This window comes from Microplitis demolitor, chromosome 8 (genome assembly GCF_026212275.2).
Source record: "Microplitis demolitor isolate Queensland-Clemson2020A chromosome 8, iyMicDemo2.1a, whole genome shotgun sequence".
Taxonomy (NCBI): domain Eukaryota; kingdom Metazoa; phylum Arthropoda; class Insecta; order Hymenoptera; family Braconidae; genus Microplitis; species Microplitis demolitor.
Genome location: NC_068552.1, coordinates 6893104 through 6917141, shown reverse-complemented (window position 1 = coordinate 6917141; position 24038 = coordinate 6893104). Strand labels below are relative to the sequence as shown.

General features: G+C 41.6%; 2 protein-coding genes across 2 annotated transcripts; both read right to left on the bottom strand.

Moving 5' to 3' along the window:
- Positions 1-6001: 6001 nt before the first annotated feature.
- LOC128668461 (uncharacterized) lies at positions 6002-6790 on the bottom strand. Its single transcript, XM_053741530.1, has one exon. The coding sequence runs from the start codon at positions 6788-6790 to the stop codon at positions 6002-6004; it is 789 nt and encodes a 262-aa protein (XP_053597505.1).
- Positions 6791-9995: 3205 nt separating this feature from the next.
- LOC103574290 (corepressor interacting with RBPJ 1-like) lies at positions 9996-10391 on the bottom strand. Its single transcript, XM_008553699.1, has one exon. The coding sequence runs from the start codon at positions 10389-10391 to the stop codon at positions 9996-9998; it is 396 nt and encodes a 131-aa protein (XP_008551921.1).
- Between the last annotated feature and the right edge of the window lie 13647 nt (positions 10392-24038).

Sequence of the window (24038 nt, the reverse complement as noted above, 5' to 3'; positions counted from 1 at the left end):
TGCACGAAATATCGACGTTTGAATATTCGCGGAACGTAAGTTTTATGAACTGACTTGCCGTGAGCTATGGGTGCTTAGGCTTTTTATTAACTTTGATTTGGCGATTGATGGGGGATTTCTAATTATTATACTTGGTGGAAGGTGACGACAGTTTATTAATTGTTCATTAAGCTTATTGCAGTTATCCTCCCACTATTCTTTTGTCGCATGAAAAGGTGGAAAAATCTGACGCTGCGTTTTCACGCGCTTTTAAACAGAAGAGCTCTGTAATAATTATTTTTCAATAATTATTAGAATAAAAAAAATTAATTGGACATAAAAATTCCCCAGAAAGTAAAAGGGTTGCCAAACTTTCTTGCTTCTGTATACATATGTCCCCTCTTTCCCAAAAAGCTTGCGATAACGCTTACAATTTAAAAATGTCCTCCAATTCTGAAATTATGTAAAAGATTATATAGTCATATTTATGGTATATTTTTTTTTATAGTATAAATTTATACTGTTTTCCCCTAAAATCTATGATTTATCCATCACCAAAATAATAATAATGCTTGAATGTAAAGATTACATGATATGATTACTTAAAATTAGGGTAACAATTATTATTATCGTTATCTCTCTGCATGCATGTGATGAATACATGCATGTATATGTATTCATCAGGTATGAAGAGTTTTTCAGAAAAATAAAGCATTCCGTTGTGGACAATAAGGTTAATCGTATCGATAAGTTGTTTGTAAAATGAGCGAATAAACTAATGGATCTGGTTTAGGCGAGGTTACTTAAACAATTAAAAAATTACACAGATTTTATTACCAAATAAATTATAGATTTATTTACACTGATTTACACCTTAAAATTATGAGAATTATATACAATAGCGAATGCGACTAGATAAATTTATACGCGATAGCGAATGCAACTCAGTTATTTTATTCACGTATAAAAATTGACACGTGGTCAGTAGCGGTTACTTCAATGATAATTAATTAACAATTAATTATCGTCACAAGAACAATTTATTTATTCTCAATAAATAGCAGCCTTGATGTACTGTCTAAGTATTGAGGATAATTTAGCGTAGCGATTTGATTTAGTTTCACACAAGTTAATAAGCGAAGCGGTTCAAGCACGAGGTTGCAAGTAGCAAAGACACGTTATAGAATGAAAAAAGATGGTAGCGTCGTTGAGTCGTCGAGAAGCTTGGTGTCGACGTGGCAGCCTTGCTGCATATAACGAATTTTCCTATTGGCTTAAAAGCGCGCCAAAAGGTAGCAGTTGATAGCGAGCTCTCTCATAGGCTGACGAATATAAAACGAATTTTGTGATTGGTCAGCTTGTAGCGGGTTCTCAGGACGTCTTGACTCGATCCTGAGTTAGAAATTGTATGTGCCGGGCCCAAATAGCGAGTGACCCGGCACTATTCTGACCTTCAGTCAGTAGCGAGCTCGGCTTCTTCCGAACCGAGCGGAAATGCACGAAGCTTGATTTAAATTAATCAAGCTCGTGACTGAACATTCTCCCCAGCGCTGGCGACTGTGTCGACTGGAATGTCTTCTGGATAGTGCACTGGTAGTACACACAGCTTAGCGATTGGTCGTACAAGTTCCGTGGTAGCGGTCTTCAGCGTGACTACTCGAGTCAGGCCATCTCTGCCTGGATGTAATGCGAGTACTCGAGCAAGGGGCCATTTCGATGGTGGGAATCTTTCATCAGTCAACAAGACTAATGAACCCACCTTGATGTTGTTTTGCGGATTATGCCATTTCGAAATAGATTGATGACGTTGCAGGTACTCTGATGACCATCTACTCCAAAATCTCTGGAACATTTGTTGTAATTGTTGCCAGCGTGACAACGCAGCTGAACTATTTTCCAGTAGCGAGGGCCCAGGTACAGCGATAAGCGGTTCACCGATGAGAAAATGTCTAGGAGTTAGAGCGGTTAAATCTGCAGGATCTTCAGATAGAGGAGCGATCGGTCTTGAATTTAACACAGCCTCAATCTGTGTTAAGACTGTAGCGAGTTGGTCGTAAGTCAATAGCGATTCACCAATAGTTCGTATGAGATGGAACTTAATTGACTTTACGGCTGCTTCCCACTTGCCACCAAAGTGAGGAGCGCTTGGTGGGTTGAACTTCCAGTCTTTGCCATCTGTAGCGAGTAAATACTAAAGTTCCTTTAGTTGCCTCGATCCTGCTGCGAATTCTTTCTTTAGCGTGGCATCTGCTCCTACAAAATTTGTACCACAGTCCGAGTATAGGATACTGCAGGCGCCTCTTCGACTAGTGAATCTTCTAAATGCTGCGACGAAAGCGTCAGTAGAGTAGTCGGTGACAATTTCAATGTGTATAGCGGACGTAGCGAGACATACAAACACAGCGATCCATCCTTTATAGGTTTTGGCACCTCGACCTTGGAAAGTCTTCAGTGTTACTGGCCCAGCGTAGTCTATTGCAGTGTGTAAGAATGCTTTAGATGGTCTTACACGAGCGGATGGCAATTGTCCCATTAATTGTTGTGCACGAACACCTCTATGTCTCGTGCACACGACGCAGCGAAGAATATGTGATCTGACTGGAACTCGACCACTTTCTATCCAGACAGATCTCCGTAGATCAGCGAGAGTCAATTGAGTTCCCCCATGGAGTGTTCTTTGATGCAAATGATCTATCAATAGCGTACTTAAGCGTGATGACCTTGGTAAAATGGCTGGATTTTTCTGTTCATCATCCAGCAGCGAATTCTTCAAGCGACCGCCGACTCTGAGTACTCCGTTGTAGTCGACGTATGGAATCAATTTAGCGAGATGATGATTTCGCTGTAGAGAATCAACATCTTTCAATAGCTTCAGCTCTTGCGAATAGTACTGACTTTGAGTATACTTGATCAGCAAAGTCTTAGCGAGTTCCAGGTCAACTGTAGAGAGTGGTGTGTCCAGTGAGGACTGTGGCACTTTTTTAAATTTAGCGATGGCACGAAGACAGATTCCAAGCGTGCGAAGTAATGGTGACAACTTAGAGAATTTTTCTAGTAGCGTGTATAGCGGGTGTGAATCTGCCTTGAAGATGGTAAAAACCAGACCTGGACGTTCTTCAAGATGTGATACCGTCTGCGTAGGGATAGCAAAAGATGGCCAGTTATCTTTTGATTGACTGAGCCACTTTGGTCCCGTCCACCATAGCGAATGCTGTTCTAGTTTGGCTGCTGTTAGACCTCTTGAAGCGCAGTCAGCTGGGTTAAGTTTCCCAGGAACAAAATCCCAGTTGACACTTGGTAGCGATTCTTGAATCTTGGTAACTCTGTTGCGAATGTAGACTTTCCATCTAGCTGGGTTGTTTCGTATCCACGTTAAGGATACAGCGGAGTCTGTCCACATGAAAACTGGAACGTTTTCAAGTTTCAAAACCTTCTTGACGTAGAGTACCAGTTGAGCGAGTAAGACAGCGGCATTGAGCTCCATTCTTGGTATAGTTATAGGCTTTAGTGGTGCAACTTGTGTTTTGGCACACACTAGCGAAATATTGGAACTTCCAGTAGCGTCAGTAACTTTTAGATAAACTACAGCAGCCATAGCGAGTTGTGAAGCGTCAGAGAATCCATGTAATTCGATTGATACACCATTTTTTACATGATTCCAGCGAGGTATCTGAATCTTCGAGATCTGATGTAGTTCATCTCGAAACAAATTCCATTCTTGAAGAAGCGACGGTGATAGCGTAGCATCCCAGTCAAAGTTCTGCAGCCAGAGCTTCTGCATGAACATCTTGGCTCTCACGATGATCGGCGCAAAGAAACCCAGTGGGTCAAACAAGCGAGCAATTTCAGATAAAATTGTGCGTTTAGTTGTTGGTGATGCTTCTGGAAGCGAATAGCCGAACTGGAATTTATCCTGTGTTGAATTCCAGGTTAGCCCGAGCACTTTTACTGTAGTATCCCCAAGCTCTCTTGGTGTATCTTCTTGGGTTTCACTTGGAGCGACTTGAGAGAGTAATTCAGTTGAATTACTTGCCCACTTGGCAAGCGGAAAACATCATGTGGCACACATATTTTTTGTGTCGAGAGCAACTTGGATTGCCTCAGCGAGTTCATCTGCACCTCCATAGATGTCATCAACATAGCGTGTGTTAGTTAGCGGTTCGACAGCCTTCGGAAATTTATTTCCTTCGTCTTCAGCGAGTTGTAAGAGTGCTCTTCCAGCGAGATATGGAGCCGATGTTGTTCCATAAGTAACAGTAGCGAGTGCAAATACTATTGGGATGTCATCTTCGTCAAACCAGAGTATGCACTGTAGATGATGATCTTCCTTGTCAACTGCAATTTGACGAAACATTTTTGTAACGTCAGTAGCAAAGAGATAGCGATGGCAGCGGATGCGAATAAGTACATCACTGATGTCAACTTGGATCTTTGGGCCCACATGAAGTATCTCGTTGACAGATACGCCAGATGTAGTTTTCCAGGACCCATTGAATAGCACCCTGAGCTTGGTGGTAGTGCTCTGCTCTTTCAGAACCCCATGATGAGGCAACAGGTAGCTGTTTGGTGGTAATTCCTTTACTTTCAGACGTTTCATGTGTCCCAAGTCTTCATATTCCTTCAGGAAGTCGAGGTACAACTTCTTGTAGACTAAATCAGCTTCCAATCGTTTGCGAAGACGTAGCAAAGCGTATTGTGCAACTCTGAGCGAATCACCCAGTTGACTTGGCGAAGATTTAAGCGGCAAGCGAACGACATATCGACCATCAGACTGTCTGTAGTGTGTATTGACAAAGTGTTGTTCACACTCTTCTTCTTCTTCAGTATAGCGTGTAGCGAATTCTGTCTGTGGCTCTTCTTGGTACCAAAACTTGCTTAACAAGTCTTGTAGTTGATCATCAACAGCGACATGATGACCATAAGCGGTCAATTTTGATGTAGCGGTGTCCACAGATCCATATATGATCCAGCCAAGCGATGTTGACTGAGCGATTGGGTCATTGTCACTTCCTTTTCGTATTTTAGCGTTGATTATATGTGCAGCTGGTGCTGCACCCAGAATGATGTCAATAGGTCGTGATGTCAAGAAGTCTGGATCAGCGAGTTGTAGCCCAGTTATATGCGGCCATTTCTTCTTTTTAGTTAGCGTAAATGACGGCAAGTTTACAGTCAATAGAGCAAGCACATGAGCTTGGATGGTAATAGAAGCGTTGTTGTGTAGCGAATGCAGCGTCATCTTGCATGACCCAAGCGAATGCCCAGCTGACACATTACCAATTCCACGTAATGGTACAGCTGCTTTACTGAGTTGAATATCCAGCTTCTTGATTAGCGAATGCGTCACGAAGGATAACTCCGATCCTTGATCAATAAGTACACGGGCTGTACATGTACTTCCTGTTAGCAAATTCAACTTAACAATAGCGGTAGCGAGTAAAACATTGAGCGAATGAGCTGGAAGCAGACTAAGTTAGCGAATTCAAACCAAAAGTTACCAAAATTGGAACTATTTGTTACCTGGGTCACCTACAGGAGCGTCCTGTGCTGGTTTAGCGGCAGCACCATCGTCAAGGTGCGTCGACGTGTGATGTGGCTGATTACAATGGCGGCACTTTTGTTTAGTTCTGCAATCAGCGTAGCGGTGGCGTCCCAAACAGTTGAAGCATAAGCGGTAATGCTGAACAATAGTTCTTTTGTTCAGTGGCGACGCCTTCTGGTAGCTGGGGCAAAAGAGAACGAAATGTTTCTCCTTGCAGATTGGGCACATGCCCGGTTCACTCGTACGGTCCTTGGGAGTGAAAGCGACGTAACTAGCGGAACCAGTAGATGTAGATGGCGTTGATGAGGTAGCGGATCGACTGTTTCCAAACTTAACTTGCTTGGCTGTAGAGGCTGACTTAGCGTAAGACTTAGGTGATGGTGGTTTTTCACTAGCACTCTTAGATTGTGTAGAGGTTATTTTGGCGCCAATCTCTGAGTTTTCCCACGCACAAACCTTGGCCTTGAGCATGTCGTGCAGCTGTTAGTAAGTGGGAAACTCATTGGATAACCCAAGCGAAGCCATCCATTCTACTCTCAAATCTGAAGGTAAACAGCGAATAGTCAAGCGAATTAAAAAGGGGTCCAACTCACCAATTGGAATTCCCAATGCAGCGATAGCGTCCAGCGATTTCTTGTTAGCGAGTAACAGTGCATCCAAATCAGCAGCAGAGTGTGAAGTTAGCGGTTGGCGATCCAGCAAATCATCGATATGCATATCGAGCAATCGACGTGGATTTGTGTAGCGAGTATTCAGCAACTCCCAAGCGGGTTGGAAAGCGTCATCTGTGATCTGGAGATTCGCGAGTAGTGCAGCGGCCTCACCTTTTACCTGCGTCTTCAGGTAATGCATCTTCTGAGACCCAGTTAGCGAATCTTCATTGATGACTAGTGACGTGAACAAGTCCTTGAACGAGTCCCACTCGTCATACGACCCTTGGAAAGTTGGCAGCTTGATTTGTGGCAAGTTAGACTTGTGCACTCCACCAAAGTAAGCGGTCTGATCATGATTAGCGGGCTGAACTTCATGAGCAGGTTCTGGAGCGGGTCTAGCAGCGCTGAGTCTCACTCTAAGAGAGGTATAAGCAACGTTAGCGGTTTCATAAGCGTTACCTGTATGATATTCGTTGGTAGTGATCTCAGGTACGTCTTCGTATAGCCTCTTGTGAGTCGAATTGAAGCGGTTCCACAAATCCGTCAGGATGGCGAGTTCAGCGTCAATGGCGGCGGCACTTTGGGTAGCGAGTACAGCGTCAGTCAAGCGGTTGGACATATTGCGCATCGTGTCGATGCGTTGCATTTGAAGAGCGATTTGAGCTTCGGCGTCATCTTGTTAATACGTGGCACACAAAATGGACGCGATGACGTGAAACTGACGCTAAGTTTTCGATCTTTTCTGTTTTAAAAGTCTTTTTACACCGGTGTGTAAAATAGATCACCCTGGGCAGCACTCTAGCAGTGCTCAGCAATGCCCACGGCACTTAGCGATTTCCACGACACAGAACTGACACTACACTTTTTTTCTCACAATTTTTTTTGATTTTTAATTTAAAATAATTTTTTAATTGTTTAAATTTCGCCAGATCCGGCTCGAAGGACCAAAATGTAAAATGAGCGAATAAACTAATGGATCTGGTTTAGGCGAGGTTACTAAAACAATTAAAAAATTACACAAATTTTATTACCAAATAAATTATAGATTTATTTACACTGATTTACACCTTAAAATTATGAGAATTATATACAATAGCGAATGCGACTAGATAAATTTATACGCGATAGCGAATGCAACTCAGTTATTTTATTCACGTATAAAAATTGACACGTGGTCAGTAGCGGTTACTTCAATGATAATTAATTAACAATTAATTATCGTCACAAGAACAATTTATTTATTCTCAATAAATAGCAGCCTTGATGTACTGTCTAAGTATTGAGGATAATTTAGCGTAGCGATTTGATTTAGTTTCACACAAATTAATAAGCGAAGCGGTTCAAGCACGAGGTTGCAAGTAGCAAAGACACGTTATAGAATGAAAAAAGATGGTAGCGTCGTTGAGTCGTCGAGAAGCTTGGTGTCGACGTGGCAGCCTTGCTGCATATAACGAATTTTCCTATTGGCTTAAAAGCGCGCCAAAAGGTAGCAGTTGATAGCGAGCTCTCTCATAGGCTGACCAATATAAAACGAATTTTGTGATCGGTCAGCTTGTAGCGGGTTCTCAGGACGTCTTGACACGATCCTGAGTTAGAAATTGTATGTGCCGGGCCCAAATAGCGAGTGACCCGGCACTATTCTGACCTTCAGTCAGTAGCGAGCTCGGCTTCTTCCGAACCGAGCGGAAATGCACGAAGCTTGATTTAAATTAATCAAGCTCGTGACTGAACATTGTTAATAATGTACATGAGATACATCAACGGAACAACAAAACTTTTACATGCACTAAATTTCTCAAAAAAAAAAAAAATAACCGTCAAATGAATAAAGCATTGGAAAATAATGTAGAAGATCTTTTATCTTCTTCACCACTATTAAAAAAAATTAAACGAGTATCAGGTTGATTTACTACAGTGGCAAGAAAACTTAAAATAAAATCTGTAGAAGAAACTGATGGTTCAGATAATTCCGGTGATGAAAGTTCTTATTTATCGAATACTAAGCAATCTGAAGGACCAGTAGACTTTAGTATCAATTTATCTTTATCACTTGAAAATAAAGAGAATATCAGCTATAAAATGGAAAAAAATCTTACAGTAAGCTCAGATGATTCGAAAATAAATTCCAGTACCGACTCAACATTAATAAAACAAAAAATTCCCTTCAGAGATCATTTAAGCCAAGTAAATATACCTTGTACACACCAGACTGACTTATCCGAATCAGAAGATAGTAACTTTGATCATTATAATCATCTCAATGTAAAAGATGTATGGGAAAAAAGGAACAAATCCATTCGAAGAGGTAAATATTTGCGATCATGTCCCGACATCGTGGCTCTCCATAAAACTACGGAAGACACTAATACTGTGCCGCTTCTAAAGAATGGTAGCATTGGCTCAGTCGTTTAGTCAAAGAATAAAAACATTCACGTCAAAAATACGTGTCCTTACGATTCTATCACTCAATCTTTACTTGTTGAATATCGAAACTGGCCTGATTATTATCAATATATTGACAATTTCACAGACAGTGAATTTTTCCGATTTTTGGAATAATTCAACTAATTAGGTGCAATAATAAAAAGATATAAAAAAAAAAAAAATTCTAAGTGAAATAAGCCCAATTGAAAAAGGCATATTAGACTGGAAATTTAACATATCCAGTCTTATGAAAGATTATTTGTTAATAGGTGCACTATCCTATATTGTCACTGAAAAATGTAACTCATGTAATAATGAATTCAGAACTGAATCAATTACTGTGGACTTGAATAATAAGCAATTCTATTTAAATGGCTTGAAAAGTCTTAAAAATGTCATTAATAAAAAATTGGAAATAGTAAATATTCGTAATAGATGTAAAAAAAATCAAATGTTGTGAGAAGCTCAGCTTGGTGATCATATGGTAACCATAGTCCAGTCAAAAAAGTTTTGAAGTCCAAATTTTGGATATTAAGTTTGCATTTTTGATATCAGTGAGATTTAACGATACAAAAACAAAGTGTAAAAGTTTTAGTGGCTTGTGGATGGAGAATGCCAGTACCTACTGGCTGTAGACTGCAACTCCAGTGTCCACGGGCTGTAGACCGGGAGCGCCAGTACTCACCGGCTGTAGCTGGGGAGCGAGTCCACTAGTCTTGTTGATGGAGCGCCAGTGCTCACTGGCTTGTAGACCGAGAACGCCAATACCCACAGGCTGTAGACTGTAGCCCCAGTATCCACTGGCTGTTAATCCCGGAATCGATCGCTGCGTGACCTATGTGTAACAGATGCCCCTACACCAGTACATTCTTTTTTTTTGCACGATCCATGGGGAAGACTGCTGGTTAATCCAAAAATGATATTTTCTCTTTTGAGAATAATATAACAAAAATGTAGTGCAGGAAATAGTTCACCACTACCAGTCAGTGCTTGCCACTCTACTCTCGTGGATCTATTTGTACCCCTGTCTCGCTACTCTCAGTTTGTTCAGTTTTATGTTTGCTTCTCTTGGTGGGCTTTTTCACTTTCCGAACAATATCCCCTTGGCCTGCTACCACTGCCTCGATGGTCTCGTTCACGTGTTTTTCTCTGTTCGGTGTTAGAGCTTTTTTCCCTTATTTCTTTGATGGTTGGGATGCTGTAGTCAGGAGTTTTGCCCTTCCTTCAGAACTCATCTGCGTAATTTTAGGTCGTCGTTTCTGAGTGAATGTTGGTCGAGGGTAGTCCAAAATATTGATCTCCGGTTTTTTATTTTTGGGCTGGATTTAGATTCGCTGTTCTTTGAGTTTATTTCGGTTAATTTTGACCGTCTTCAACTGGGGTTTCCCCATCTTTGGTACCTAAGGTACCTTTGAAGTTTCTTCTGGAGTGGGTGGGGTTACTTTTACCTTCTTACCCTTAGTCTTTGGTTCTTTCTTATTCGCCCCTTTATTGGTGACATCTTTGAGTGGTGACGATTTTGATCCTGGGGCCGATGATGATGTCGTTGATGACGACGAGTTCGATGACGACGACGACGATGACGAATACGACAACGATGATGAAGATGACTGGTATTTGCGAGCCCTCTTCTTGCGTTGACTATTTTTCATCTTAACTGACGAGTTCCTCCACTGTTGAAGTATGAACTGAGACTGACTGTTCCGCCGTTGAGTCCCCTCTTTTATGCTGTCTGTTGCATGCTGCCCCTTCCACTTCGGGTCGTGGCTTCTGATTGATATCCACTCTTTTCCCATCGGTGAGCGTGCACCAATCAGATGACTGTCGCCACTTCGCTGATTCAATCTTATGGTTGTCTTGTTCTAAAAGCTGATTTCATCGACCTCTGGTGGTTCTGATCTGAAGCACAAGTTTAAATTTTTTATGTGTGGGCGGTGTATATCGCCGGCTTCACCCTCGATGGTGAACATGACTTGGCTCAGTCTTTCAATTATTCTGTAGTTACCTGTATACTTTGCAGCTAGTTTAGCTGAAAATTGACCTACTGCACTTGATAAAAGATACTCGCGCTTCGCCACGATATCTCCTACTTTAGGGACCCATTCCCTTCGTCTTTTGTTATAATAAGTACAGTGCTTAGTGAATGCCTTTGCCAAATTCAGTCGTACTATCTCGTAAGCTTCCTGTAGCTGATTTACTCGGTGTTGTATGCCGTATGGTTCCTCCACTGTGTCTTCTGCCTCGAGTCTTGACCTCACTGTAGCTGGAAAGTCCAATTCACGACCGTAATTGAGGTATGCTGGAGTGAATTGAGTCGTTTCATGTTTTGCGGTAGTGTATGTGAAAGCGATCTCGTCTAGTTTATTGGACCATGACCTTTGTGTGTTGCTGATGAATTGGGCAATCATTGTCTTTACCACTCTATTTGTCCTCTCCACTGGATTGCATTATGGTGAGTATGGTGATGTTCTTATGTGTTGGGTCCCGAAACTCTGTAACGCATTAGTAAACAGATTGCTTGTGAATTGCGTACCGTTATCAGTTATAACTATCCGAGGTTTACCAAACCTTAATACTACTTTGCTCTTAAAAGCTTCGACTATAGGTCCTGTTGTCGCCTGTCTTAGTGGTTGCAGCTCGATCCACTTAGTGAACTTGTCCTGTATCACTAGTAGATAACTGAACCTTTTTGAAGATTTCGTGACTGGTCCGATGATGTTCATGGCCACTATCTCCCATGACCGTGTGGCGTTGATTGTTCCCATTTTTCCTGCAGGCTTCTGCTGTGGCGTCTTAAATTGTTGACAACTATCACAACCCAGTACATACCTTTTTATGTCTTGTTGCATACGGGACCAGTAGTATGAACGTGCAATTTTTGCTATGGTCTTTGTCACCCCTAGGTGTCCTGATGTGGCGTCATCATGGTGTTCTATAATTACTTCCTGTCTGAGACTATGTGGTACACATAGTTCCCATGCGTCTTGTCTCATTATAGTTGAGAGTGTGATGCATGTGTCTGTACAGGCGATCACCCCTGATCGCGAACGCTGGGTATTTTTCTGGCGCCTTCTTGACCTCTTGGACTAACCGCTGATACCATGGATCTAACTGCTTCAATTCCACTTCCAGTACTGTCTCTTGTAACGCCTCTTCTTCTTCTTCGGTTCCCTCCTGTGGTGCCCTTGACAGTGCATCTGCAACTTTATTGAGACTACCTTTCCTATAAATAATGTCAAAATCGAACTGTTGTAAGTATAGAGACCATCGTGCTAGCCTTCCCGCTGGGTTCTCAATGGACTTAAGCCACTTGAGTGATTGGTGATCAGTTACAACTCTGAACTGATAGCCCTCTAAGTAGTGACGCATCTTCCGGAGACCCCAATCCATAGCTAGGCACTCCTTTTCTGTCGTTGAGTAGTTGATCTCGTGTTTGTTTAAAGCTCGACTAGAGTACGCAATACGATATCTGGTGGCCCCTAAATCAATTAAAGCCACAATTATTTTACCTTCAATTTTAACATTAGTATATAAACGATCATCTGGTCTTTGGAAATAGTGGTTTCTGGTTTTTTCACATGCATCATCTATTGTTGGCTGGCTATTAGTGACTTCGTACAGTTCAATCGCAACATGTTTTGCTGACTCTGTGGTTCCTGTTGGCTCTGTACTGCTCGTGCCTGTAGATTGTTCTCAGCTGCCATTGGATGAAAGGTTCTGGTGCCCATGTGCTGTTGTTGTTGATGCTGCTGCTGGGGCCTGACAGTTGGTACAGCGTTCCTGCCGGCCCCTTGCCCGTTTCCCGCCCTTGGGCACGTGCAATCTTTTGAAAATACGTCCAGCTTCCCGCATCTGATACAAAACCTTTTCCATGGGTTCTGGCAATTGTGGCTGAAATGGCCCCTTTACCTGCAACGCCAGCATGACTCTCCTGGTACATAAGGTTGGTTGGGTTGACTTCCTTGTGACGTAGGACTGATGGGGCTGATCTCCTCGGGCTTCTTTTTCTGAATAGGCTTATATACAACATCTTGCATTAGGGTATTGTGTGTTTGCGATGGAGGTTTATAGGCTTTTTCCTGTGTTAAAACTCGTAGTCGTTTGTAAGTCTAATGAGATCTTGTACGTTGCTTACGTCGCTCCGCCTTATATAGTGTTGAGAATCTAGTTTTAAGTTATAATATAATCTATCTATCTTACTGTATTCACCCATTTGACCATAGCGTCTCATCATTGTTTGGAGCGCAGTAATGTACTCCCTGGTTTTTTATTTAGGCCCCTGGGTGTGATGTTTGATCTCTCCTTCCCACCTCACATTAATGTCTGCTGGTAAGTAGAACTTTTTCAGTTGGTCTACGAAGTCATCCCAACTTCTCCAGTTTGTTTTATTATTTCTGTACCATAGTAAAGCATTATCTTTTAGCAGTAGTGGAATGCACTTGAGGAGTTGGTCCTTTGGTAGCTGGTAACTGGTACTCATCTCTTCTATTCTTTCTGAAAACGTAAGCAGATCATTATTGCCGTCGAATGATGCGTTTCATCGCTTCACTTGATCTTTGACGTTGACCTCTTGCAGGTAGTACCCTGGTGGTCTAGTTGCCTGTGATGACTGATCTCTTCGTGGTCTTGGTCTTCTTCCTGGGTTCGGGTCAGGGTTAATCGCACGACCCTGTACTCTCTCCTGCTCCATCTGCATTTGCAGTCTAGTCAGTTGCGCCCTCAGTTTCTCAATTTGCGTATTTCGTTGTTGTTGTTCATATCCTAAAAGTTGCTCTCTCTCTCTCGGTCTTGCTCTAGTATTCGAGCTTGCTCCGTGAGACGTCTTTGTTCTACTTCTTCCGCTTCTCCAGCTAACTGCCGTTGTCGCTAAACCTCTCGTTCTGTAGCCTGCTGCTGTCGATCTGTTGTTCGTGACTGTTCCATAAGTCGTTGCATCGTCTCGAGTCTCGCTTCAAGTGCCTGTCTTTGTATTTTTTCTACCTCTCTTTGGCGTTACTCGTTGAGTAGCATTTCTCGTAACTCCTCGTAAGCAGTGACAACAGCTGGATGTTGTTCTGTTAATCGGTCTCTCGGTGTTGAGGTTCTCGAATCTAATTTACTACCTCTTCTGGAGAGGTCTTGTCTGCTTAGTCTACCCTCATTGTTTGACGCAGTTGGGGCTACGGTATTGCAGGCGCTGGTAGGCCCATTCTTTCTCGATCGGGGCTTTCTCTCGCTTGATCTCCTTGATAAAGCTCTACTAGAATTCAGGCTGTCCCCTGCTCGTTCATTGCGTAAAGCAATTCGCAGTAGTCGCCTCATGTCATCCTTCTTTGCTTTTGGGTCGAAGTGAATGAGTCTCTTTGTTAATTATTCACCCAACTTCTACTTGTTCAACACATATAGCCAGGTAATCTCTTTTTTCTGTGAATTATCCATTTTTTTTTACTGACAATTTATTTTCCAAGTAAACTTATACCTAGGTACCTTCTCTATCTGAGGGTTCTGGTTTCGACTGTCCCTGTTCAAGCGCCAATTTTATGTAACGTTTATATTTAATTAATTTTTAAATATAACTTGTTACTTGTACTTATGCCAAAATTTTTTTATATATTACGGAATTGCTCGCCGGTTCCAAGGTTCAGATTTTGGGATATCTTAAGTACTAGTACTAATTACTTTAAGAAAACCAGAACACTTAGATAAAGTAGAATAATTTTTATTTCAACAACTTAAAAACTGATACAATCTTGTAGTGAGTGAATTAATAGATATATTTTTTTTATTGCAAATTATAATTGTCTTGATGGGTCTTCTGCTCCATACTTCCTATTATTGATTGCAGCTCCCAATACGGCCCTAGTGTGTCGATGTCGTATAGTTGGAGCGTCAATGCTTGCGCCCCTGGCTTCTAAATGGAGCGCGCCAGTACCCACTGGCTGTTAGGAGAGAGAGAGTGTCCCATAGTGTGTAGCTGGAGCGCCAGTGCTCACTGGCTTGTGAATGGAGAGTGCCAGTACCTACTGGCTGTAGACTGCGACTCCAGTGTCCACGGGCTGTAGACCGGGAGCGCCAGTACTCACTGGCTTGTAGACCAAGAACGCTAGTACCCACTGGGTGTAGCTGTAGAGTGCCAGTACCCACTGGCTGTAGACTGTAGCCCCAGTATCCACTGGCTGTTAATCCCTGAATCGATCGCCGCGTGAACTATGTGTAACAGATGCCCCTACACCAGTACATTCGTTTTTGTTGCACGATCCATGGGGAAGACTGCTGGTTAATCCAAAAAAGATATTTCATCTTTCGAGAATAATATAACAAAAATTTGGTGCAGGAAATAGTTTACCACAAACAGTCAGTGCTTGCCACTCTGCTCTCGAGGTTTACTCGGTAGCAGTGGAGTGCGATCTACCGAAAACGTCCGTAGCTTTTGCTTTTAACACCTCTTCTCCAAGTGTCTGTATCAAAAAAACTTGCGCTCTCTAGCGGTGCACGCGGAATCATTCTACGCTCGCTTCTCCCTCCCGCCGAACTATCGATCGGTGAGCGTTGACTCTCGTTTTCTTCCCACTTTTTTCTTAGATAAAAAAAAAAATAACATTTCTCTATAATTATTTTTTTCTTTTTTTTTCGTTTAAAGAGAAGAGAGAAAAAACAAAAAACGGAGTAATTATTATTTTTTTTTCTTTTCGTTACAAAATAAAAAAATTTAAGGATGGAATTATAAGAGAAAATTACAGTCTTTGAAAACGTTCTTTGAAAATACTATTATTTCATACAATCAGTATATTAATTAAGAATTTTTCAATTTTCGTCGAAAAAAGAAACAGATCTAATTACTGTCTTAGAAATGGTGGAAATGTTCGATTTTTTAGAGTTTTTCAAATAGTTCTCTGTGCTATAAAAGTTTAAAAATTTCAATTTTTCTAACTTTTCTTGATTATAAGAGTTAGAAAAAAGTTCAAAATTTTCAAACTGTTCCAACGGTTCTCAACAGTACAGTCGAGTCGCGTTATAAGTCTGCTTAGTGTCTCTCTTATATTAACGCGAGTCTGGTTGAAAGAAAAAGATACAAGCCGGACTTTTAACGCGATTTGACTGTCAGGGTGGCCAAAAAGAAATGATTTCAAAATTCCCTGATATTTCCCGGATTTCCAGTAAAGTTTTTTACATTTTCCTCTGATTTAGAAATTCTATTTATGTCATTTAGATATTCAAAGTTTTTATTATATGTTCATTTCCAATAATTAAATTTGATAATTGAATCATGCAAGAAACCATAAAAAATGGCAATGTAATTAATTAATATTGCCTTTTTTTAATTATTCGATGTTAAAAATGTGTAAGGTAAAATAATTAATAAAAAATGTTATGATTCAAATAAATTTAAAACACACTGATTATAAACATTGAGGGATGCTAAAAAAAATTGAATGTTTTTTAGTAATTTTCAACAGTTTGTAACTCGGAGAAAAATGGTTTTACAACAAAAACAAAAAGGCAAACTGTAGGTTCGATTAGTTTTCTGATCTGGTCTTATAATTTTTTTATTGGGCATAGTTCCGGAGCAATCAAAAATCAATTATAATTATCAAAAAAAAATTTGTTGAAGCTCGAAGACTGTTTTGAAGATGCGCAAAAATTTAGTAAATTTATTTTTCGATAGTTTTTTTGGGATTATTTTGGAACAGCACACAATAAACAAATTTTAAGACCACATCAGAAAACTAGACACTTAAAACTACAATTTTCTTTTTTTTGTTTTTGTCGTACGACCACATCTTCGAGTTACAACCTGTTGAAAATTATTTAAAAATTCGAAATTTTTTTAATATCTCTTAATTTTTCAGGTTTGTGCCCACCCTGACTGTATGAAAGTTCGGAAATTTCGATTTCCGAGGAACTCCTTTCAAATTACAATATTGATGAGAACGATTGAAAAATATTTTGAAAAATCTTGACTACTATGGAAATTTGATGCGATTTATTATTATTTAAGAAATTTTTTGAGTAATAGAAAATTTCGAACTTTCTTCGATTATACATAATCATCAGAACTATTGAGCAATAAAATTTTTTTTTCTCTTTTTTGCGACTAAATTATAATTTCTTTCTATTTTCAAAAAGTTTAAAATAATTAAAATTTTCGAACTTTTTTTTATTTACACGGATCAATTGAAGTAAGTAAAAACGAGTTATCAAATATTATAAAAATATTTTTTTCAATATCTATATATTTATTTACAAATAATAAAATTAAAGTTTTTACAAAAATAATAATTTGTTTAAATTATTATGCAACTAAAATGAGCTTTTTTTAAATTCAATACTGATCAAAATCCATTTCCATTTCATAGATTGGAGCATTGAATTCTGCAATAAATTCATCCACTTCATCACATGGACTATTTACAGTGCTAACTTCTTCTTCATCTTTTTCTTCATTATCATCATTATTATTTATTTCATTAACATCTTCATTATCATCATCAGGTATTATCTGCGTGATTGATGCGTTATCGCAACTTTGACCATGGCAGCTTTTACAGAATTGGTTACATTTCAAACCACTTTTCCTACAACTACATCTAGCTGATGTACAGTTAGTTTTGCAACCACAAAAGACCTATAAATGGATTCATATGACAATTTGTAATTATTTTTAGAGTGATAAACGAAGTAATGATTATTAACTTAAGTTCACTTACTTTTTCAATTACTTTCGGAGGTGAAGGATCTAAAGTGGACATAATGGGCAGCATCATAAATAATATTTTTTTTCATCCCCATTCTTCGGGATTCAAATCATTTCCCAACCATACTTGAATTTGAAAATATACACGTTTTGTACGTTCACGCAATGCTGATTCTGTTGGTGGTAAAGAAGCTAATACGACTTCCTTTTTAAATGCAGCTGCTGGTGCTGTAAATTGTTTATATCTCAATTCGCTAATTTTCAATTTATCATCATTATTCTGACCACATAAATGTAATATTATTGTTTCGGCAACTTCATATAATTGATCAATGGAGCTATTACGCTCATAAAAAACTGATATTACTTGTTGTAATTCTGGTTTCTTCTTAGATAAGGATATGATACTTTTTGTTCCATTCTTAAAGATAGCGCTTGACGTGTCGCAACTAGCAAATGCATGTGCGAAAAGCATAATAGGCTTCAAATCTCGATTATTCTGTGTCTAATATATAATATTTGCATTTCTTTCGGGTGTTATTTTGTGAAAAAAAATGATTTCAGAATTTGAAGAAAGTGAAATTGATAAAATTAGCGAATCAACATCATTTCGAACAATCATGACAGGTTTATTATAAGTTTTTTTGTTTCAATTCTATAGCTGTTCTCACTATCAAAAGACCTGCATCTTCCTCGGAAACGCTACAATTTATATTGCAATTTTTTAAATAATTACTCAATAAGTCAACAAATTTTTCTTTGTTTGCAATATTTGAAAGAAATTTTGTTTGAGTTAATATTAATAATTTATCGGGTGAAATGTATAAATCTGCTACGATATCTCTCATAAGACTTTATCCCTGTTGTTTCTCTTGTATATCCATCAAAAATGACTGTAGCATTCGATCCAAAGTTTAAACAATAAAAGCATGAGAGAATTTCAATGTATTTTCTTCCATGAGGCCAAACTACATGATGTAATAACCATCCTCCATCAATTACATAAATTGAATGTGATCAGCGTTGGTAATTGCAAATATGGCTTGAAAATATTATATAATTCGGATTTAGTAGTTTTTTTCATTAATCCATTGTGACGAGGCAAAATCCTAGCCTCGGTTGCTAGTCATATTTTTAAAGATACTTTCATTTAACTAATCGACGTCGCGACAACCGAGAGGCACCGAGATACGTACGACTTAGTCGCACGGTCTCTCTTCGCAGAACCTCACTACCTGGTGGTGGGCGACACCTGCGAAATACTTCCCTGGAGGCGCAAAGCTCCACCTCAGGAGATCATAAGCCGACCCACTGGAACTGACGTTGGTCCAGTGCCCTGCAGTCCACCTTGCAGGGACATACGCGGCTGGCTCACTCATACAGGTGAGGCCAGTTCAGCCTATGTGGCGCCATCTCTGAGGGGGAAAACTCAGTACTTTGTATTCGATCGTTGATTGAGCGACTGAGTGTGGTATCGCTCCCACTGTTGCAGCCGCGTGGATACCCTAGCAATTCCCTAGGCGACGTGAGGTTGGTCAACTGCACAAAAGGAACCAGGGGACTCCTTTTTGGAGGGAAGTCACTCTTGGTTGATTCGCAACGCTGATCGGTTGGAAAAGTATTTCTTTTGTTTGATTATTTATAAAACGCAATAGTTCTTTTTTGAATAAAGTGCTACGTAATTTTAAACCTTACTCCGTGTCATCATTGTCGTAAAAGTACCTGTCCATTAGTCTAACGTAGAATAACCAGTACATTCAACGCTGTGTAACACGTGCCAAGTTAGTACTTCAGCGAAAGTAAAAAGGTAAGTCCGTATTCATTTATCTGCTCAATACCCATTGTCCATGACTACCTTGGTGAGGCCAACATGGTAGCCTAGTGGAAACAAAAGAATAAATTGCGTGGCCCAGCCCCTGAACGCTGCTTAGAAACCAGCGTAGTAAGTAGTCACCGAACGGATACCTGTCCTCGAGGTTAAATTGACCGAGGAGGAGGCATACCGTTTTAATGGCATCCCTTGTGGGGAACGATTGATGTTCCCTAAAATAAATGTGTAGTAATTATAGAGAAAAAAAAAAAAAAAAAAAAAAAAAAATTTTTTTTCTTTCTTTACGTATATTTCAAGAGCTAAATTACGAAGTAAATGCCCAAAAGTTGAATTTACGAAGCAATTAATTAATTATTAGCCACGTGGAATTTCTTAAAATCATCTTATTATAATCACTAACCCAGTCATATATTAATAACCTAGTAAGTCGTGACACCAAGAGTAAACAACGGGCTAGCATTCTTTTTTTGTGATGACAAGAGTTGTTTTGATCTGGTAAACCACATGGCTAGTCCGAGTTGGCTTCACCAGAAGTTATGTAGCCATCTATATGTTTCAAATGTAATTGTCTACCCTGTGTTTGTGAATTACCCGTAGGGAGTTACCCGCTGGGACTTTGAACTGTCGGTCGGTAATCACGAAAACTCGCCCTTCGCGCGGGAAGTTTAAACCTGTAGCTACATCGCTGAGTTGCTGGCCGAACCAGCAAGAGTGGGTTCGATCCCTACACTGTGAAGATTTTTATTTCTTTCTTTTTTTTTCCTTTTATTGCTCGGGATGGGTCACCACGCGACCGACGCGATATATATTTGTCGATTTTGTTTTTTTTTTGGGGTTTAAAATAAAGAATTTAAAATTCCTTTACCCCTTTAATCGGTTTTGCATTAAATAATAAAATTTTTCCTTATTTGACAAATTTCCGTTTTGAAAATTTTAAGTTTTGTCAAAATAAAAATTTTTTTTTTCCTTTCTTTCAAAATTTTTTTTTTGAAAAGTTTTTTTTGAAAATTAAGGATCCTTTTTAGAGTAGTTATTTTCAGTCACCAAACCCCGCCCATTGAGGAATTACAGTTTTTATTTATTTATTATTTATATTTTTTTTTTTTTTATATTTTTTTTGTGTGTGTTTTGTTGTATATCAAAATCCCTTTTTACAAGTCCGGGTGGCAAATCGCTAAGGACACTACCCTGGGTACCCCACGTGTGCATTGAAGTTTAGTACCCTCCCTAGGGACAGCCTACGCAGCCACGTCGCTTGGTAAGGCCGTCACCATGCAAAATCCGAATGATTCCTCGGGAGAATTTTTAGGATTCTCCGCTTCTGGAAGAGCCGTCCAGATCCCAGCACAAATACATGCGTCTGCTTCCCCGACGCCCGAGCTGAGGAACATCAATACTCGAGTTGCTGCAGCACTACGGAGGACACTAACCTCCCTCACGGCCCTCACTCCAGAGGCGCCAGGGACCCCACAACGGCCGCTTCCACGCCCGCGCCCCCGCACACCACAATCGATGAATTGGGACGCAATTGAACCCAACCCAGCGCTTAACTCCAGTGCGCAGTCGTCCCAATCGGATTACGTCGATCCCCGTCAGACCCCGCCCCCACGGAACGCAGGTAATAACAATGCTACGCAGACGAACCGTAGTATCGAACTGCTGTGGGAAGAATTCGACAACTATCGTCGGGACGCAGACTCAGCATTGGTTGAGTTGCGTAGAGAAACCAGAAGTCTCTCAGACCGTTTCAACCATATGGACGATCGATTAGAAAGCAACCACATGTAGAACCAGCGAAGTATGAGGCTCATCCTGGAAACGCTCCTCCAGACTACTCCTCAACCAACTCCTCAAGCACAACCCGGGGATCCGGGAGTAAATCCACTTGTCGTGGCCGTAAATCAGCTGGACGGAGGAGTACCACCTACGCCCATTCCCCACCCACGCGTGCAGTTCGCACCAGATCGTACCCCCCACGCGCAAAGTACCGCGCGTGATCACCAGAACGCGTCACGCAATCCTTTCTACACTTCAACAATACCCAATCCCCCGTTAACAAACCAAACACCCCTGGGAACCGCTTGGATGCCTCGAGAGATTCCCGCAAACTCCACGTACACGCTCCCCACGCACACAACTAGCAGAACCGCAGATGGACACTACGTGAACATTATCAAAATAGCCAGAGCTTGGAACTTAAAGTACCCATCGGGAAATCTAACTGCGCAAGACTTTTTACGGTCGATTAATCGGAAAATCGTGGCATTAAACTGGTCGGACCGGGAGGCACTGAGCGTCCTACCCGAACTTCTTGAGAAAGCAGCTGCAGACTTCTATGAGGCCGAGTATCAAAACTGGAAAAATTGGCCGGATTTCGAGACCGCTTTCCTAAGGTGGTTTGGCAAGAGGAGAGGTGACCCAGAAATCCACGCGGAAATCGCAGCGAGAAATCAGTTGCCAACAGAAACCGGTGTCGCATACGCAGCCCACATGCGAAAACTTTATGGCCAATTATCATCGAAAGTCCCCACGTACACTCAAATCGAAAGGATTCAAAGCGGGTTACACGAACGAACCTCTTTAAGGATGCAGTTTGGACTCATCCAAACATTCGAGGACCTAGTAGTTGAAATCAACCACGCAGAAGAAGTCAACGCGAAATATGACGCTCGGTTGACACGGGCAAACCCCAAATCACGGGAGAATCATTCACCACTCAACTACGCAGGAACTGTGGATTTGATAAACGCCAACGAAAAAGGAAGCAAAGCGGCGGCCAGGACAGCCAGCAACCTCGACGTCATCCAAAACAGTCGAGATAGCCCTGAAATGGGTAAAAGGAGGCAACAAAGTAGACCACGAAACCAGCGACGGAACAGTACCCCCAACGCTGAACAAATCGCGCTGCTCCAAGAGCAAATCATCACATTACAGAGGGAGATAGCAGCAGTGAAAGGGTCAAGGGATACGCAGAGCTATCCACAGGATCCGCAGCAAGACCGGTCCAACTTGGGACGACAACCGAAACCACCCCCTAGAATATCAAACCCAGAGATAGTCTGTTACAGATGTGGGACGCGTGGACACGTGTCTAGGGATTGCAAAAATACACCAAAAAACAACTCAGCCTCCCGGGAACCAAACTCGTCACCCAGGGACAGATCGGCGTAAGGACGAGTACGAACAGCGCTGGTACACTTCAACCCACCTCGTCATCCGTCAGTGAGCCCCTGTCAACCCACGTGGAAAACCTCAACCCCACCCAAACCAGTCCCAAAACCCCACCGCGCGGTAGTCTAAACTGGAAGCAACGGAACGAAAACCTGACTGGCCCAGACAAGCAATTTGATTCGGAATTCTTGGAGAATGTCCCAATACTTGCGATGTCGAACCCGGAGTCGAACGAATACGAGGACGAAGTAGAATACTTCGGGTCTGAGTGCGACTGGGATGATGAGAGTGATGGGGGGGAGGGGGAAGTGTCCTCTGAACATCACACTCTCACCCCAGTATCAGAACAAGTCCAACTCCTAGGCAGCTCAATCCGTGAACTAGAGGACCTCTGTTCATCGGGCACAATTGATAAAGGGGGGCCGGTAGAAACCAGATTCTACGTAGCAGCAAACGGTTTCGAACCAGCCCCAGAAACGGCCAAAGTCACGATCCAGATTACAATTGCGGGGTTTTGCCTCAACGGCATCATCGATACCGGTGCTGAAAGGACCTTCATGTCCTCAGGAGCATTCGAGCGAGTTAAAGACCACGTTGCGAAAACCCCGAAACCTGACTTGGTGTGTAGGGCTGGCGTGCGGCTGGCCGATACTCATACTGTATACCCTGAAGCCGGGGCGCCTTTCGTCATTAACGTCGACGACGGACAAGGCCCACAGTGGTTCACCATTTTCCCATCGCTTAGCTGCGACGTTATCATGGGAATGGATTTTTGCAGACACTGGAAGATAGTAATCGACACCCACCAGTCCACGTGGTACTCGGCCTACTCAGATGTCCGACATCCGATTAAGTGGAAAAGCTTCACCGACTCGCCCGCAGTACTTCGGTCCCTGTCAGAAAACGAGACCCAGAGGCTCGAACAATTTTTGGACGAGCAGTTCGCTCTCATGGACAAAATCGATGTGGGCCTCACCGATATCGTCTCCCACGAAATCAAACTGCTTGACGATGTCCCAGTCCGGGAGAAACCCCGAAGAAGGTCCTACGTCGTACAGAAAGCATTACATGAGGAGGTTAACCGCTTGCTTGAGAAAGGCTACATTCAACGTAGCAATAGCGCCTGGTCTTGTCAGCCGGTTATGGTAAAGAAGCAAGACGGATCGTGGCGTTTCTGCGTAGATTATACACCCGTGAACGACAAAACCGAGAAGCCAGCCTATCCGATTCCCTTCATGTCAGCGATTCTGGACGCTCTGAGGGAAGCAACGCTGATATCGACCATAGACTTGAAAGAAGCCTTCCACCAGGAGAAGATGGACCCGAAGAGCCAACCTCTCACCGCCTTCGCAGTTGAAGGAATGGGTCTGTTCGAATTCATCCGCATGCCGTATGGGTTAACCGGGGCACCTTCCACCTTCCAGAGACTGACGGATACACTTCGTAGTCGGTTGCTGCAGAAGTTGAACGACATTGACCGGGGAGAGCTCATTGAGAAAGTGTTCGCGTACCTAGATGACTGGATCATCATTTCCAGGACGTTAGATGAACACTTACTACTACTGAAATTGGTCTTCGAAATCTTCCGGGAAGCTAAGCTGTTAGTCAACCGCAAGAAGAGCCACTTCGGACAGACCAGAGTCCGTTTCCTCGGGTACCTAGTTGATGAAGAAGGAGTTCGACCCGACCCAGAAAAAATCGCACCCATCTTGAACTTCCCAAGACCAACTAACCGTAAAGAGCTGCGCAGGTTCAACGGTTGTGTAA

What these genes read in the sequence shown, in the direction of transcription:
- LOC128668461 (XM_053741530.1), bottom strand. Translation starts at nt 6,790, where the DNA reads ATGTCCAACCGCTTGACTGACGCTGTACTCGCTACCCAAAGTGCCGCC.
- LOC103574290 (XM_008553699.1), bottom strand. Translation starts at nt 10,391, where the DNA reads ATGGGAAAAGAGTGGATATCAATCAGAAGCCACGACCCGAAGTGGAAG.